This window comes from Oncorhynchus mykiss, chromosome 30 (genome assembly GCF_013265735.2).
Source record: "Oncorhynchus mykiss isolate Arlee chromosome 30, USDA_OmykA_1.1, whole genome shotgun sequence".
In the NCBI taxonomy this organism is placed as follows: domain Eukaryota; kingdom Metazoa; phylum Chordata; class Actinopteri; order Salmoniformes; family Salmonidae; genus Oncorhynchus; species Oncorhynchus mykiss.
This window is the reverse complement of record NC_050570.1, coordinates 15,337,415-15,353,520: the sequence shown is the minus strand read 5'-3', so window position 1 is coordinate 15,353,520 and position 16,106 is coordinate 15,337,415. Positions and strand designations below refer to the sequence as shown.

At 44.6% G+C, this 16,106-nt stretch overlaps 1 protein-coding gene across 1 annotated transcript in view; it reads left to right on the top strand.

The window, feature by feature from the left end:
• LOC110521406 (DENN domain-containing protein 2A) overlaps window positions 1–16,106 on the top strand; it is a 53,629-nt gene that overhangs the window by 23,086 nt on the left and 14,437 nt on the right. Inside the window, exons 2-10 of the mRNA XM_036968715.1 lie at window positions 5,210–5,296; window positions 7,674–8,705; window positions 10,857–10,984; window positions 12,708–12,826; window positions 13,066–13,263; window positions 13,685–13,778; window positions 13,867–13,917; window positions 14,311–14,498; window positions 14,756–14,865. Coding sequence (XP_036824610.1) covers window positions 5,211–5,296; window positions 7,674–8,705; window positions 10,857–10,984; window positions 12,708–12,826; window positions 13,066–13,263; window positions 13,685–13,778; window positions 13,867–13,917; window positions 14,311–14,498; window positions 14,756–14,865 — 2,006 coding nt within the window. The 5' untranslated portion in view covers window position 5,210. The remainder of the gene's footprint in view (window positions 1–5,209; window positions 5,297–7,673; window positions 8,706–10,856; window positions 10,985–12,707; window positions 12,827–13,065; window positions 13,264–13,684; window positions 13,779–13,866; window positions 13,918–14,310; window positions 14,499–14,755; window positions 14,866–16,106) is intronic.

Genomic DNA, 16,106 nt, shown 5'->3' with positions numbered 1-16,106 from the left:
CATAGTAACTGTGAGATGAGGGACTTAGAGCTTGTGTGGTTACGGCCCAACAAGACCTGGCTTCATGCTTTGACTAATGGACCAAGTAATAATTTCAAACTGGCTCAGCATGTCTTTCACACTAACCTTGGCACTGTTTTTTGGATGGAGGGTTAACAAGCTAAAACAATACGGGTCAGAACCTCTGTTAAAAACATTTCAGGTCCTTGCTTGAGAGATTTTGGAGAGGTAGTCAGTGAAGAGGATAGATTGTGTGATACAGTAGGTTATCAAGTCAACAACGTTCCTCTCAAGTTGAACTGAATTACCCTTCTTCTGGGTTGGAATGTTGCTGACAATTTCTTAATTGGCCTTAACTGCATTACAGTACATGGGGGAATTTCCAGTATTTTCCAAATGTTTCCTTCTGTGTGCCAGATGGACTCAGAGTCGTCTCTTTCGTTTACTCCTGCAGGTTCAACATCATTTAAATCTTTATTTTCAAGTGCATCCTCCAATTACTAATCAAGTAGGAATCTAGGAACTGCAGTTTGGGGAGATGCCTCAGAACCCGTGAGGTCTGTTCCTCTGCAGTCTGGGATTAGGGGAGTTTCATGGCTCTCAGAAATAAGCTAGAGGCTTAAAACCAGTATACACCCCATTATTCTGTATGACTCTTAGTATTTACTTATGTCTCAAAGGAGGCGTGACAACAACGTGATTTGGAGGTATATCTATGCAAGACTAGTCTCTGGGTGACAGGCCAATTCTTTGACTGACTTGACTTAAACTATTTTAAGGTACTCATGGGGAGCATACAGGTCATCCACAACACTCTGTTATTTAACAGATCAATAGCAATAAAATAAAATACAATTTTATTGGTCGTGTATACATATTTTGCTGATTGTAATCGCAGGTGCAGAGAAATGCTTATGCATCTACCTCAAACAGTGCAGTATACCTAACAATACAAAACAATAAGCCAAATACCAAAAATTAAGAAATATCAGAATGAACAATGTCAGAGTCTAGAAATATGAATACAAGTGCTTTCAGAAAGTATTCATACCCCCTGACTTATTCCACATTTTGTTGTGTTACAGCCTGAATTCAAACTGAAAACATGTTTTTAGACATTTTGACAAATTTATTGAAAATGAAATACAGAAATACAGAAAGATCTCATTTACATACAGTGCCTTGCGAAAGTATTCGGACCCCTTGAACTTTGCGACCTTTTGCCACATTTCAGGCTTCAAACATAAAGATATAAACCTTATTTTTTTGTGAAGAATCAACAACAAGTGGGACACAATCATGAAGTGGAACGACATTTATTGGATATTTCAAACTTTTTTAAACAAATCAAAAACTGAAAAATTGGGTGTGCAAAATTACTACCTGGCTGTAGGCTATACTCCTGTTTTAAAGAGAAGCAATGTGCTTAATATTAGGAAAGTTGAGAAATAAATATAGTAGGCTTAGCCTATAGAAACCTGATGGGATCTTCCTATTTAAAAAAAACAGTTTTCTCATGCACATATAAATGTTAGCCTATAGAAAGGTTGCGCAACATGAGCTCATGGGCTCTCATGAAGTGTTTGATTACAATTCCTCTTACATTTTCATTGATGTCAGGGTGATGATAGGGACAATAGAGTGCTGAGTACCAGGCAGTTAGTTTGGTAGGCTACTAATGACCACCAGCAGCATCAGAATTAGCCTACTGATTAGAAAACAGTATATACTGTAAATATGAAGTGGGTAAAACAGCATGTAAACATTATTAAAGTGACCAGTGTTCAATGACTCTATGTACAGTGCATTTGGGAAGTGTTCTGACTTTTTCCACATGTTGTTGCATTACACCTTTATTCTAAAATATATATATTTTTTATCCCTCATCAATTTACACACAATTCTCCATAATGACAAAGCAATAAAAAAAAAAATGAAATATGACATTTACATAAGTATTCAGACCCTTTATTCGGTACTTTGTTGAAGCACTTTTGGTAGCGATTACAGCTTAGAGTCTTCCTGGGTATAACACTACAAGCTTGGCACACCTGTATTTGGGGAGTTTCTCTCATTCTTCTCTGCAGATCCTCTCAAGCTCTGTCAGGTTGGATGAGGAGTGTCACTGCACAGCTATTATCAGGTCTCTCCAGAGATGTTCGATCGGGTTCAAGTCCGGGCTCTAGCTCGGCCACTCAAGGACATTCAGAGACTTGTCCCAAAGCCGTGCCTGCGTTGTCTTGGCTGGGTGCTTGTCTCGCCCCAGTCTGAGGTCCTGAGTGCTCTGGAGCAGGTTTTCATTAAGGATCTCTCTGTACTTTGCGCCGTTCATCTTTCCCTCGATCCTGACTAGTCACCCAGTCCCTGCCGTTGAAAAACATCCCCACAGTATAACTTCTTCCTGTGAAATTGCAGAGCGCCAAATTCTAAATACAGAAATACTCATAATAAACATTCATAAAATATACAAGTGTTCTACATCAGTTTAAAGATGAACTTCTTGTTAATCCAGCCGCTGTGTCAGTTTTCAAAAAGGCTTTACGGCGAAAGCATACCATGTGATTATCTGAGGACAGCGCCCCACTTACAAAAGCATACAAACATTTTCTAGCCAAGTAGAAGAGTCACAAAAGTCAGAAATAGCAATAAAATTAATCCCCTACCTTTGATGATCTTCATATGGTTGCACTAACAAGACTCCCTGTTACACAATACATGTTTGTTTTGTTCGATAAAGTCCCTCTTTATGTCCCAAAAACTCTGTTATGTTGGCGCGTTTTGTTCAGTAATCCACTGGCTCCAGGGCGGTCAAAACATGCAGACGAATACATCCTAATAGTACCGGTAAAGTTCATCGAAACATGTCAAACGATGTTTAGAATTAATCCTCAGGTTGTCTATTGTCTAAATAATCAATAATAGCATTTTCAATAGAAAGGAAAAACAACGAACGGCGCGCTCACAGTCACGCGCCCAATCCAGCTCTGCATACTTCCCCTGTCCACTGGCCAAAAGGTATTTTACTCGTTGCTTTTCAAAATACAAGTCTGAAAGCATGTCTAAAGACTGTTGACATCTAGTGGAAACCATATGAACTGCAATCTGGGCCCTAACCCATAACATAGTCAATAGGCATTCAATGGAAAACAACTCACATAAAAAAAATCCCACCTCCTGGATGGATTTTCCTCTGGTTTTTGCCTGCCATATCAGTTTTGTTATACTCACACACATTATTTTAACAGTTTTAGAAACTTTTCTATCCAATACTACCATGCATATGCATATCCTAGCTTCTGGGCCTGAGTAACAGGCAGTTTACTTTGGGCATGTTTGTCATCAAAACTTCTAAATACTGCCCCCTACCCAAGAGAAGATAATGCTGCCACCACCATGCTTCTTGTTTCTCATGTTCTGAGAGTCTTTTAGGTGTCTTTTGTCAAACTCCAAGTGGGCTGTCATGTGCCTTTTACTGAGGAGTGGCTTCCGTCTGGCCACTCTACCTTAAAGGCCTGATTGGTGGACTGCTGCAGAGATGGTTGTTCTTCTGGAAGATTCTCCCATCTCCACAGAGGAACTCTGGAGCTTTGTCAGAGTGACCATTGGGTTCTTGGTCACCTCCCTAACCAAAGCCCATCTACCACGATTGCTCAGTTTGGCCGGGCGGCCAACTCTAGTGTGATGGAGGCCACTATGTTCTTGGGGACCTTCAATGCTGCAGAAATGGTTTGGTACCATTCCCTAGATCTGTGCCTCAACACAATCCTGTCTCGGAGCTCTACGGACAATTCCTTTGACCTCACGGCTTGGTTTTTGCTCTGACATGTGCTGTCAACTATAGACAGTTGGGTGCCTTTCAAAGTCATGTCCAGTCAAAAGAACTTACCACAGGTGCACTCCAATCAAGTTCTAGAAACATGTCAAGGATGATCAATGGAAACAGGATGCACCTGAGCTCATAGCAAAGTGTCTGACTAATAAGATATTTATGTTTTTATTTTTAATAAATGTGCAAAAATCCTATTTTCACTTTGTCATTATGGGGTATTGTGTTTAGATTGATATTTAAAAAAAAGTTTAATCAATTTTAGAATAAGGCTGTAACATAACAAAATGTGGAAAAAGTCAAGGGGTCTGAATAATTTCCGAGAGTACCGGGTGGTAGCCAGCTAGAACAGTGTCTAAGGATCAGGACAGGGTACTGGCTGGATGCCGGCTAGTGGTGACTGTTTAATGGTCTGATGGCCTGGATATAGAAGCTGCTTCTCAGTCTCTTGGTCCCAGCTTTGATGCACCTGTACTGTCTCCACCTTCTAGATGGTAGCAGGGTGAACAGGACCTGGCTCGGGTGGCTGAGGTCCTTGATGATCTTTTTTGCCTTCCTGTGACACAGGGTGCTGATGATGTCCTGGAGGGCAGGCAGTGTGCCCCCGGTGATGTGTTGGGCTGACCGCACCACACTCTAGAGAGACCTGCGGTTGCAATTGCCGTACCAGGCGGTGATACAGCCCGACAGGATGCTCTCAATGGTGCATCTGTAGAAGATTGTGAGGTCTTGGGGACCAAGCCGCTGTTGCGCCTTCTTCACCACACTGTCGTACACGCCAAGGAACTTGAAGCTTTTCACCCTCTCCACTGCGGCCCCGTTGATGTGGAAGGGGGCGTTCTCTCTCTGCTGTCCCCTGTAGTCAACGATCAGCTCCTTCATTTTGTTGACGTTGAAGGAGAGATTTTTTTGTGTGTGTGTCGACAGCAAAGTTGCTGATTGAGTTTGAGACTTGCGTGGCCACGCATGGGTGAACAGGGAGTACAGGAGGGTGCTGAGTGTTGAGGATCAGCATGGCAGAGGTGTTGTTGCCTACCTTCACCACCTGGGGTCGGCCCATCAGGAAGTCCAGGACCCAGTTGCACAGGGCGGGGTTCAGACCTAGGGTCCTGAGCTTAGTGATGATCTTGGAGGACACTATGGTGTTGAAGGCTGAGCTATAGTCGATGAACAGCATTCTTACATAAGTATTCATATTGTCCCGATGGGATAGGGCAGTGTTCAGTGCAATGGTGATTGCGTCCTCCATGGATCAGTTAGGGTGGTATGCAAATTGTAGTGGGTCTAGGGTGTTGGATAAGGTGGAGGTGATATGATCCTTAACTAGCAGTCCAACTCTGCTAACTGGACTGTGTCGGTCTGTCTGTATCTCTCTCATTGCAGGATGCCAGCTGCTAGCACAATGACTGGTGGGAGGGCCCTGCTGCTCTGTACCAACACTGACAACTGTATCTACCAATCAGTCAACGGGTATGTATTGCATTACTACTTCCTGTATACATTTTACAATCCACTCCATGGAACCCCTTAGAAACCATCTGAGGCCAACAGTGCCAGTCAGACGGTCCCATGTGGTGTTCCAACAATGGAAGGGCAGCAGGGCAAAGGTTTCCACCTGACAGCTGGATACTGTTACTGGGCACCCTGCTATCGCTAGTGCTGATGAGCCATGGATGGCACAGCTTAAAGAAATACCAAAATATCAGAAAAGTCCAATCAACAGAGATCAATTTTTCCCTCTCATGCAACTCCTCTTCACCCAGTTGAACCTGTTCCCCTTGTCTCCTCCTCTGTCTCCCCGTCCTCTGTTGCTCCGCTGGTCAGAGATGGTTGTTGTACCCACCTTCTGCCTCCACCGTCCAATCCCCACCCCTCCTTGTCTGTGAGTGAGAGGAAGTCTTCCCATAGTTCCCTGCTCTTAGCCAGGCTCTCTTAATGAAACTGGCCATTCCCCTGCCAAGAAGAAGAGAACACTATTGATCCCCCCTCCCTCCCTCCGTCTGTTGCTCTTCCACCCTCCTCTCCTCTCCTTTCCTCCCCTCCCCTCCCCTCACACTCTCTTTCTCTTTTTCTTGGCTTTGCAGATTGACTTAGTTTCCCCCCTCTGCTGCTCCATGCTTCATAAAAACTATAGCCTCAACTGAAGGCAGAGAAAGCAAACTACTAATAAAACAATGAGAATCTGTTGCCCCACTCACCCTTGTTGTTCATAATCGTAATTTTATAATATTTCAACACCATTTATCATTCAAATGTAAGGGAGTTGAAGGGAATTTGTAATGTAGTTTACGTTTTATCAGGAAGGCTGGTCGAAATGCTTGTCTAACTTCATCCAGTAATACAAACAAATCATCATCATCAGCATAGCTTCCTGTTTCTTCTCCTCTTTCCTATTAGCCATGTGTGGAATGTCATTCACCTATTTACCTTATAGCCTATAAGCACGGCACAAAAATGCACATTCCTCACAATTGTTGTTCAACCCTGGGCTCACTCTTGCAATTATCACCTTCCTCTCTCTCAACCATCTTGGCTTGTACTGTGTTCATATGTCAACTTGCCCTTATTCTCTCATTTGCCGTTTTTCATCAACAATTATTGACAACTATCCAGCACCTTAAGCTCCGTCATTGGAACTCCTTTCCCCCAAAAATGACATATTGCATTCCATCTTTGTCGTTCGTTCAGTTAAGCATGTACTCGATTGAACAGTCCGTTTCCTTTAAGTTTCCCTCAAAATTGCAGGACTTTTCAATTTCATACATACAATAATGCGATATCATCAGAAGTTGCAGTCAGAGGCCACGTTTCCTCCGTTTGTTTTAAAGCCAAATCATTTGAACTGGCTTTGATCCAAGATGGAGTCAGTTAGTGGTTCAGCTTTAGTTTAGACAAAATGCATGTCTCTACCCCAGCCTCTCCATTTGCTGTGTACACTTTCATCCTCCCAGAAATGGCTGTGCTGCTTGTAAACTTTGACCTAAAACCTTGAGTTCAAACTGTCAGCACCCAGTCATCATGCAGAAATGACACAAATTGGGTTCTACTGGGGGTTGTTGTTTTACGAGAATTCCTACTCATTTACTCCATAAAATCAAGTTGTTTTGTATCTGACCTGGCTAGAGGTTTATGACAGAGATATTATGTGGATATCCATAATTAGGAGCTGTCAATAACTACAATGCTTTGTGTACTCAAATATATGTCCTTCTGAAAGCTGTCATGCACACTAATAATTTGATATTAAACTGATTAGGGCAGTAGGCCGAGTAGGGAAATAGTCCTGTAAATACCTTACTCTGCTTATTTTAGTCGGCATAAGGTCAAAATGAAAGTGAGCATACGCCGGTTAAAACACCTGGTTTTCTGAGCAGTCTTTTGAAATATTAGGACACGTAAACAGCATAAATGTGTTCCAGCGGAGGACTTGATCTGTACCAGCAGCCTCTTATTTGCGAGTGAAGTCAGTTCGGAAAAACTGAAAGTTTGCATCATAGTTTTCACATACACACGTTATATGTCTGACCTTTTTATGGTCATTTTGGTAGAACGTTTATTTGGATTGGTGATTTTCTACATTTATCAAAATTTCTGATTTTAGATGTGTCCATGTGAACAGGATTATTAGGGAAATCGTTTTTGCAAAGCATGTAAACGTTTTAAACAAACTTATATTAATCTGACTATCCACAATTGTATTATTGTGTGCATTTAACCGTGCTCAGTAATTATATGTCCACTCATATGATAAATAGTGTGGTGCTCACAGTTATTTTGACCAGGAAGGGTTTGGCACTGCTTTCTCTAATGTGTGTGTGTGTGTGTGTGTGTGTGTGTGTGTGTGTAGGCTCCAGTGCTGCGGCTTGAAGGTTGAGGCTCAGTCTGTGGTCCCCCAGAGGCCAGACGTGGTGTGCAGGGACAGGGACACCTCCAAGCGGCCCCTCTCTCCCCTGGTTTCCTCTCTGGACGGGCCAGGCACCATTGACACAATGCTGGCTCACAAAAGACCCACCTCGGACCCCCGTACCACCATGGAGAATGGACTGGCCGGCTGTAGCAAACTCAACAAGACCCCGGCGGGTCTGAAGACCAGCGCCAGCATCCGGGACAAGATCTCCCAATGGGAGGGAAAGAAGGAGACCGCCCCTACCTCTTCTACCTCCCCTGTAGTTGGAAGTGGTCTATGCCCGCTGAACACAGCGCAGAAGGAACCAGAGACTGTGCGAAAGAAGGAGACCACCAATACCTCAGAGGTCCACAGGTCCGACAGTAAGTGGTTGGCCAGGGATAGGCAGGACTCTGGGAAGGAGAACTCAGGAAAGCTGGGGGATTTACGGCCTAAGTCTCCTGAGGCCCCCACTACCAGGGACAGAGAGGTGATACTGGATAGAGGACCCCTCAGAGGCAGTAGTAAATCCACTGAGACAGCTAAGGACAAGAAGTCTGTTTTGATTCACATTAAGAAACTGGAGCAGGCAATGAAAGAGGGTTCCACCAAGCCCTCCTTGGTGTTGCCTGGGAACTATTTCTGCCCCCCTTCCCAGGAGGAGCAGGAGGGGGCGGAGAGGAAGGGGAACGAGCCCATATTTGGGACGCTGGAAGTTGCGGGGTCAACGCGCCGGCGGAGGTCAGGTGACCCTGAGAATGTGTACACTGAGCCTGGTGCTGCCAGTCCCTCCATCAACCCCTTACCCAAACCCCAGCGCACCTTCCAGCACCACACCCCACCCAGCACCCCCGCCTCAGGCCTGGGCCTTGGAAAGGGGAGACGTAACCTGCCCCCTCTGCCCTCCATCCCCCCGCCCCCCCTACCCACCTGCCCCCCTCCAGGAGTCTGCAGGAGACCCTGGGCAGAGAGAACCAGAGACAGCAGCAATAGGTAAGAGACCAGACAGAGATGAAATGAGACAGAAATGGGAGGCAATACAGCACCCTCAGATTCAGATTAATTCATTGCTACACAGCAAAAGGTCGGTGGTACAGTATTTTCTATCCGTACAGCATTTTATGTAAACTCAGTGAAACTTAGTGACATCTTTGCCCGTACATGTTTTTCCCCAACCCCGCATACTTTATCCTGTCATCCAGTTTAGCCTCTCATTCTGCACATCTGCAATGAATCAGAGGGGGTGATGATGTCATCCTCATTCTACTCATCATTCTAGAGGATGAGGTCATTGGTTGGAGCTGTGGAATGTACACATGGACCACTGAACCATGCCAAGAGACTCCTGGCAGGAAACAATAACATATTACATTGTGTGTCTGTGGTAGAGTGGCCCTTGGAATATCAATGGCTTATGTATGAGTAATTCTATGGCTCCATTTTCAACTATGAGCAGCTAGCCATGAAGTGTCCGTGTGTAATGTGTGTTCTTAAACTGTCCTACAAGAGACACTAAAGGCGGATGTTGCCATTTATTGGGATGACTCATATATTGGAGGCAGCTCTGAAAGGTAGCCACTAGCTGGCACAGCCACAAAGTCATAAAAACTGATTTGAAACCTAACCCTAACCTAAACCCTAACTTTAACCACAATGCTAATCTTAATACTAACCCTATATGTAAAATTAAAGACAACAAGCACATTTTTGTTTTCAGGAATTTTGATAATGTGAAGGAAAAAGGAAACCGCACACTGCTCTTGATAGTATCACCGATATTTAATAAGTTTACGTATCGGCCACAGGAATTTTGATAATACATTGTCAATTCTGACTTTATGGATGGCCTATCTAGTGGAAATCATTCATCCCAATAAACTCAACCTGCAAAAACAAAAGGCTTCTAAAAACACAATACATGTTTTCAAGTATCCAACGAAAGTACAAATGTGGATTCAAATGTTTCAATTGATTTCTTCAGTAGACTGCAGTATTGTTAGCCCAAGTCTGGCTGTGTAACATTCCAAACCATATGTGGAGGCTTCACACTGCTGAGGTCTGTATTTTCAAAAACCTTTGTGAAGTCAACCTCAGTCAGTGTGTGCCCAAAATGGCACCCTATTCCCTAAATAGTGCACTACTTTTGACCAGAGCCTATTTGGGACTCTGGTCAAAAGTAGTGCACCATACAGGGAATAGGGTGTCATGTTGGATGCAGCCTTAGTCTTTCTCTAGAAGTTTTACAGTACAATAGCTGGACTATTGGAAGAGATGCTGTCTGTTTCCCCACTGGGCCAGACTGTTAGGCAGCTCTGGAGAACACACAGAGACGGGCATTCAGAGCTGTCCAAGAGAAGCGTGCGTCCGTCCGTCCGTCCGTCCGTCCGTCTCACACAACACACACATGCGCAGGCAGACACACGCAGGCACACACAACACACCTTTTCCATCTACATGGATGGGTATTTGTTCGAGACAGAAATGTGTGTCTTTCTTAGCTCTTACCCAGGTCCCAGAAGTAGAGAGAGAATATGCAAACAGTTCATCTTGCGTTTTTTCACCGCGAGCCAATACAGTTGAGCCATAGCCAGATTATCTGTGCAGGTTAGCCTTTTTCTTCATCAGTCTTGTTCCGAAGGCAGTTCTGCAGTGTGGTCACCAGCTGGCACAGCCACAAAATCATAAAATCTGATTTTAAACCTAACCCTAACCTTAACACTGCTAACCCTAACCTTAAATTAAGACCAAAAAGCTTATTTTTGTTTTCATTCATTTCTATATTATAGCCAATTTTGACTTTGCAACTGGCCTATCCAAGGGGAAATCGCTCAGTTCTGCATCCAGGACAACACTCATGACAATAAACGTCAACCTGCATTATTTGTGACCCTTAAAGTAAAATATTATGAATAATAATAATATAAGCCATTTAGCAGATGCTTTTATCCAGAGCAACTTACAGTCATGCATGCATACTGGTGGGGCACATATGGGTGGTCCTGGGAATCAAACCCACTACCCTAGCTATACAAGCAGCATGCTCTACCAACTGAGCTACAGAGGACCAGAGATGACTCACGCTTACACAATTATATATTTCCCACCTGGTTGATATGTGTGTGTGTATGTGTGTCTCTCCTACAGGAAGTCCTATGAGTTTGAGGATCTGCTGCAGTCGTCGTCAGAGAGCAGCAGGGTGGACTGGTACGCTCAGTCACGACTTGGCCTCACACGCACTTTATCAGAGGAGAACGTCTACGAGGATATCCTAGGTAACACACTCTGGTCTTAAATATATGTTTGTATAACTATTTCTCAGTTGGTTGGAGTTGTTGGTTGGTTTGCAACACCATAGCTGTGGGTTTCCTGCATGGACCACATATGCCGGTATTCCTATATGTTCCTAACACTGTAGAACAGTGGAAGCCCTCTGTAAGGGTTGACTTGGGCCATGGGCCCCTCTGCTCAAAGAGTTCAGAGAAAAGTCACTGCCACAGAGTTCGAGGTCATGTTCAGTAGGGTACACCGTAGCAAAACGCTTTTATTGGACATGTTTAGGTAGTACCTCCCCATTTCACTCTGTACCAAAAAGTTTTCTACCTACTGAACACGACCCAGGTGTAACTAAGGTTATGTTTTCTTTTGTGCGTGTTCTTTCTGTGTTTCTGTAGCCTTTTAATTTAGAAGAGGCACGCTGCTTCAGAATTGTTATTTGTAATGGCAGCTGCTCTTACCTACGTTCCTGCGTTATTGTTTTCTCTGTTATACTAACCCCACCTTCTGCCTTTTCCATGTTTTGTGAGGTCTTAGGTGAGCTGGTCTGCTGTGTGATTGTCTCTGAGGCTGCTGTGGGGGGCATATTTGCGTGACTTAGTCCCCCGGGGCATTTTTAGCAACATTATCCATATTTCTATGGTTTTCATCACTCACACTGTTGTGTTATGAGGATTGCTTGTTACATGTAAGGTATATTCAGGTCAGTGCTGTAGGGCTTAACCATAACAATCAAATGGTGTTTTTAATTGCATTTAGATGATGCCTATACTTAGTCTGTCGTTTCTTACAGTGTCACAGTGTAGTACTTAGAGTGAATTCTCCGACATGGTCCACCGAACCCCCAGCTGCCCATGGGTTAGGTAACTCATAAGAGCCAACTGGAGAAAGAGCTAGAGCTGGAGCTACAGAGAGAGAGAGACAAAGGCGGGACAGTGCATTATGATAACTGGGCTAGGTCTGAGTGTATTCTCATAGGGCCGTCTATAGTCTACACCATACATACTCTTAACAACTCTACACAACTCCAGTGTGCTGTTACAGATAAAGAGAGCAATAACTCTCACTAAGTTAAATCTCAGTAGCACAGACTTTGAGTAGTATAGTCAGTCAGTGATATTAGTCACTTGAAACAGCCATTGATCTAGCTGATTCCTTGATTTTCTGAGAGGAGAGGATGGGAGGAGGAGAGGATTGGAGAGGAGGAGGAGGAGGAGGAGGAGGAGGAGGAGGAGGAGAGGAGAGGAGAGGAGAGGAGAGGAGAGGAGAGGAGAGGAGAGGAGCTGGCTGTCGTGGTCCCAATCTGATGTCCCCCTCCAACAGGTCCATCTGGTGGATGAATCGACAGGGGAGAAGAGATGAGCCCCGGCTCTGGAAAATGGGCCTCTCTGTCCCTGCCTTAATCTTATCTGCACACACAGCCATGTTTAGAGTTACTGGAAGGATCAGTCACATACTGATGCAGTTTATCTTGGTGAAATATTAGCTTGGTTGCAAGCAAGCTCTGCTGCTGGCAGGTCTGTACATACGCAAATCTGGAGCAAACAACCAAAACATACCATCAATGAATTAGAGCACTCATTTGAGAAAATTGGCGTCAAATGAATAACGTTGGACATTAGAACCGTGGTTCGGTAGGATCACAGTGTGTCGCTAAGTGTAGAATGGAGGTGACAGTTGCTGTGTGTTAATGGGATGCTTTCTGTTCTGATTCCTCTATAGACCCTCCGTCAAAGGAGAACCCTTACGAAGATATAGAGTTGGAGAGAAGTTGCCTTGGAAACAAGTGCTCTTTACCCATCTCCTCCCCGTCAGGCCCAGTCCCCGACACACCAACCAAGGTACATAAGACGATACACTAGAATGAATTCTCCTTGCTAGTAATGTGCATTCTGCGTATAGTGAATGTGGTTACAGCATAGTGATCAACCTCTTATAGTGATTAGATTGTGAACTAATCTTCAAAGGCAATAAAGGCCCACTACACAATTTCAAGAGAAGTGAACAAACATACATATTGATACACATCTCCTCCCCCTCCCCCTATATCTCCTGCTCTTCCTCCTCTATCTCCCACCAGCTCTCCTCAAAGCCAGTTTTCTTCAGGCAGAACTCAGAACGTCGCAGCTTCAAGCTCCTGGACCCGCGCAAGACCAACCGGGACACCGGCTTTTCCTCACCCTCCCGCATCAGCCCCCCCTCCACCCCCAGTAGCCCTGACGACACCCCAAACCTCTCAGGAGACCCTTACAACCGCAGGCGCAGGAAGATCCCCAGGGTAAAGGAGGGGGATACTAGGCTACTGAAACTTCCCCCCATTCCCATTGATTTCCAGGCAGTCTACTACTCTCATATGTCCCAATCTAGTGCAGAAGGACAGAGACAGTTAAAATGATGTGGTTAGACAGGAGACAGACAGTTGAGAAGATTTCTTTTGATAATATATTTTCTCTAGAGAGAATGTCTCCCAAAAGCTCTGAATGGCATTATGTGGTTCCTGCCAGTCTGGCTGCCAGTCTGCTAATGCCTCTGCCAACAATACCTCCGTAATTGCCTTTTTTGGCATGGTAATGACAAACGAGTTGGCTAATAAAGCAGAACTAGCCTGGCACCCAGTTCCAGGTTAATTATGTAGTGAGTGGGTGGTTCTGAGAAGCTAAGGTTGCTGACTGTTGTTGTCCTGCTTCTCCTCAATACAGATGGTGCTGAAGATCAACAGCATCTTTGAAGCAAGGAGAGGGAAGAAACGCATGAAGAGGGTGTCTCAGTCTACTGAGTCCAACTCAGGGAGAGGTGAGGCTGGGGGAGACCTTCCAGGAACATCAAGGGGGGCCTCAAGTTAACAAGAGCTGAACCTCACTCTTTTTTGTCTTTGATGCAGTGACAGATGAGAACAGTGAGTCGGAGAGTGACACAGAGGAGAAATTGAAAGGTGAGGAGATCTCAAATATCTGTGTGTGTTTTTGGTTTTACTATCCTTGTGGGGAACAGAAGTCCTCACAAGGATATTAAAACAAGGAACATTTAAACATGTGGGGACATTTCGCCGGTCCCCACAAAGAAAGTTACTATTTTAGGCTTAGGGGTTAGGTTTAAGGTTAAGGTTAGGAGTTAGAGTTATGGGTTTGGGGTTAAGGTTAAGGTTAGGTTAATGGTTAGGGTTAGGGTTAGGGGTTAGGGAAAATAGGATTTTAAATGTGAATCAAAAGTTTGGTCCTCACAAGGATAGTAAAACAAACGTGTATAGGACTCTCTCCTTTGTAGAGGGGGCATTATTGTCTGGAGGATGTCCTTCCTTTGGTTAAAGTGTATGTTGTTGTTTCAGTTCACAGCCAGCGTCTGTCGTCAGTGCAGTCCATGTTGAGGCAGACGGGGCGGTACCGGACACTGGAGAGGGACCTGATGGACCTACAGGAAAGGAAGCTGTTTGAGTACTTCATAGTGGTGGCCCTCCATAAGACCCAGGCTGGAGCTCCTTACCTACCAGAGGTCACTCAGCAGTTCCCCCTGAAGGTAGGCAGAGCTGACACTTAGTCCTCCACCAACTGGATATGCATTGGCCATATAATCAGTGAAAAAATGATGTATAAAACACAAGTAAGTGTCTGGTGTTTTTGTATGTGACCTACCAGACCAGAATGTGTCTTTGTGAGTTTTACACATGCATCCCTGTAGTTGTGTTAAATTGTGTGTGCTCTCTGTCTAGAGTTTGTGTGTGAGATAATATCAGATGTGGTACTGCAGCTGACCTGTTATTCTCCCTGTGTCAGCTGGAGAGAAGCTTCAAGTTCATGCGGGAAACAGAGGACCAACTGAAGGTCATCCCCCAGTTCTGTTTCCCTGACGCTAGGGACTGGGCCCCCGTTGACAACTTCCCCAGGTCAGACACAAACACACACACACACTCAACCCATAAATAAGGTCTTGACAAATTATGAATGGTAGGCTAGTGACCTGCTAATCGTGTGTTTTAGCCCCTTGCTCCTCGTATTAGGAGAGCACCAGTCACTTCTTCTTTACCCAATAGCACCTAGACCCAGGTCAATCTCTCAAGCACTGCTTTGTTCCCAGAAGTGACATTGTGTTTTTGAGGGGAGACAGATAATAAAACTCCTCTAGTATATACTTGAATGGTATAGGTCCTACAGGGGCCATTGGAATGTTAGCACAAGCAGACAGGCTGCAACCCAAATGGGATCCTATTCCCTGTACACTGAGTATTCAAAACAATAAGTACACCTGCTCTTTCCATGACATAGACTGACCAGGTGAATCCAGGTTAACGCTATGATCCCTTATTGATGTTACCTGTTAAATCCATTTCAATCAGTGTATATATGAAGGGGAGGAGACAGTTTAAGGAAGGATTTTTAAGCCTTGAGACAATTGACACATGGATTGTGTGTGTGTGTGGCATTCAGAGTGTGAAGGAGCAAGACAAAAGATTTAAGATCTGCCTTTGAACAGGGTATGGTAGTAGGTGCCAGGCGCATTGGTTTGAGTGGGTCACCACCCAAAGGACATCCAGCAAACTTGACACAACTGTGGGAAGCATTATAGTCAACATGGGCCAGCATCCCTGTGGAATGTTTTCAACACCTTGTAAAGTCCATTCCTCGACAAATTGGGGGTCCATGCCCCAACAAATATTTTTACCATAGGGCTCTGGTCAAAGTAGTGCACTATATAGGGAATAGGGTGCCATTTTAGATACAGACAGAGCCCCCTCAAACACACACTTGCAAGGCAAAGACATTGAGCTGGCTGACACACTGCCTGTCAGAGAGCCAGGGTTGGTCAACGCACACCTGTCAGGCAGACTGGAGCTGTCTTTGGAGTTGTCTTTGTGTGGGTGCTGCCCTGAGAGTAGGACTGAAGAACAAAGTAGGGCCTTATTGGTTTTAACGACATCAAGCAACGATTGGCAGAATGGCGCTGGAGGAGAAGGCTGCCATTTTACGGGCTCCTAACCAATTGTGCTATTTTGTGTGTTGTTTTTTGCTTCGTTTGTAACTTATTTTGTACATAATGTTTCTGCCACAGTCTCTTATGATGGAAAAGAGCTTCTGGATATCAGAACATCCATTACTCACCTCGAACTACAGTTGAGTCGGACGCAAA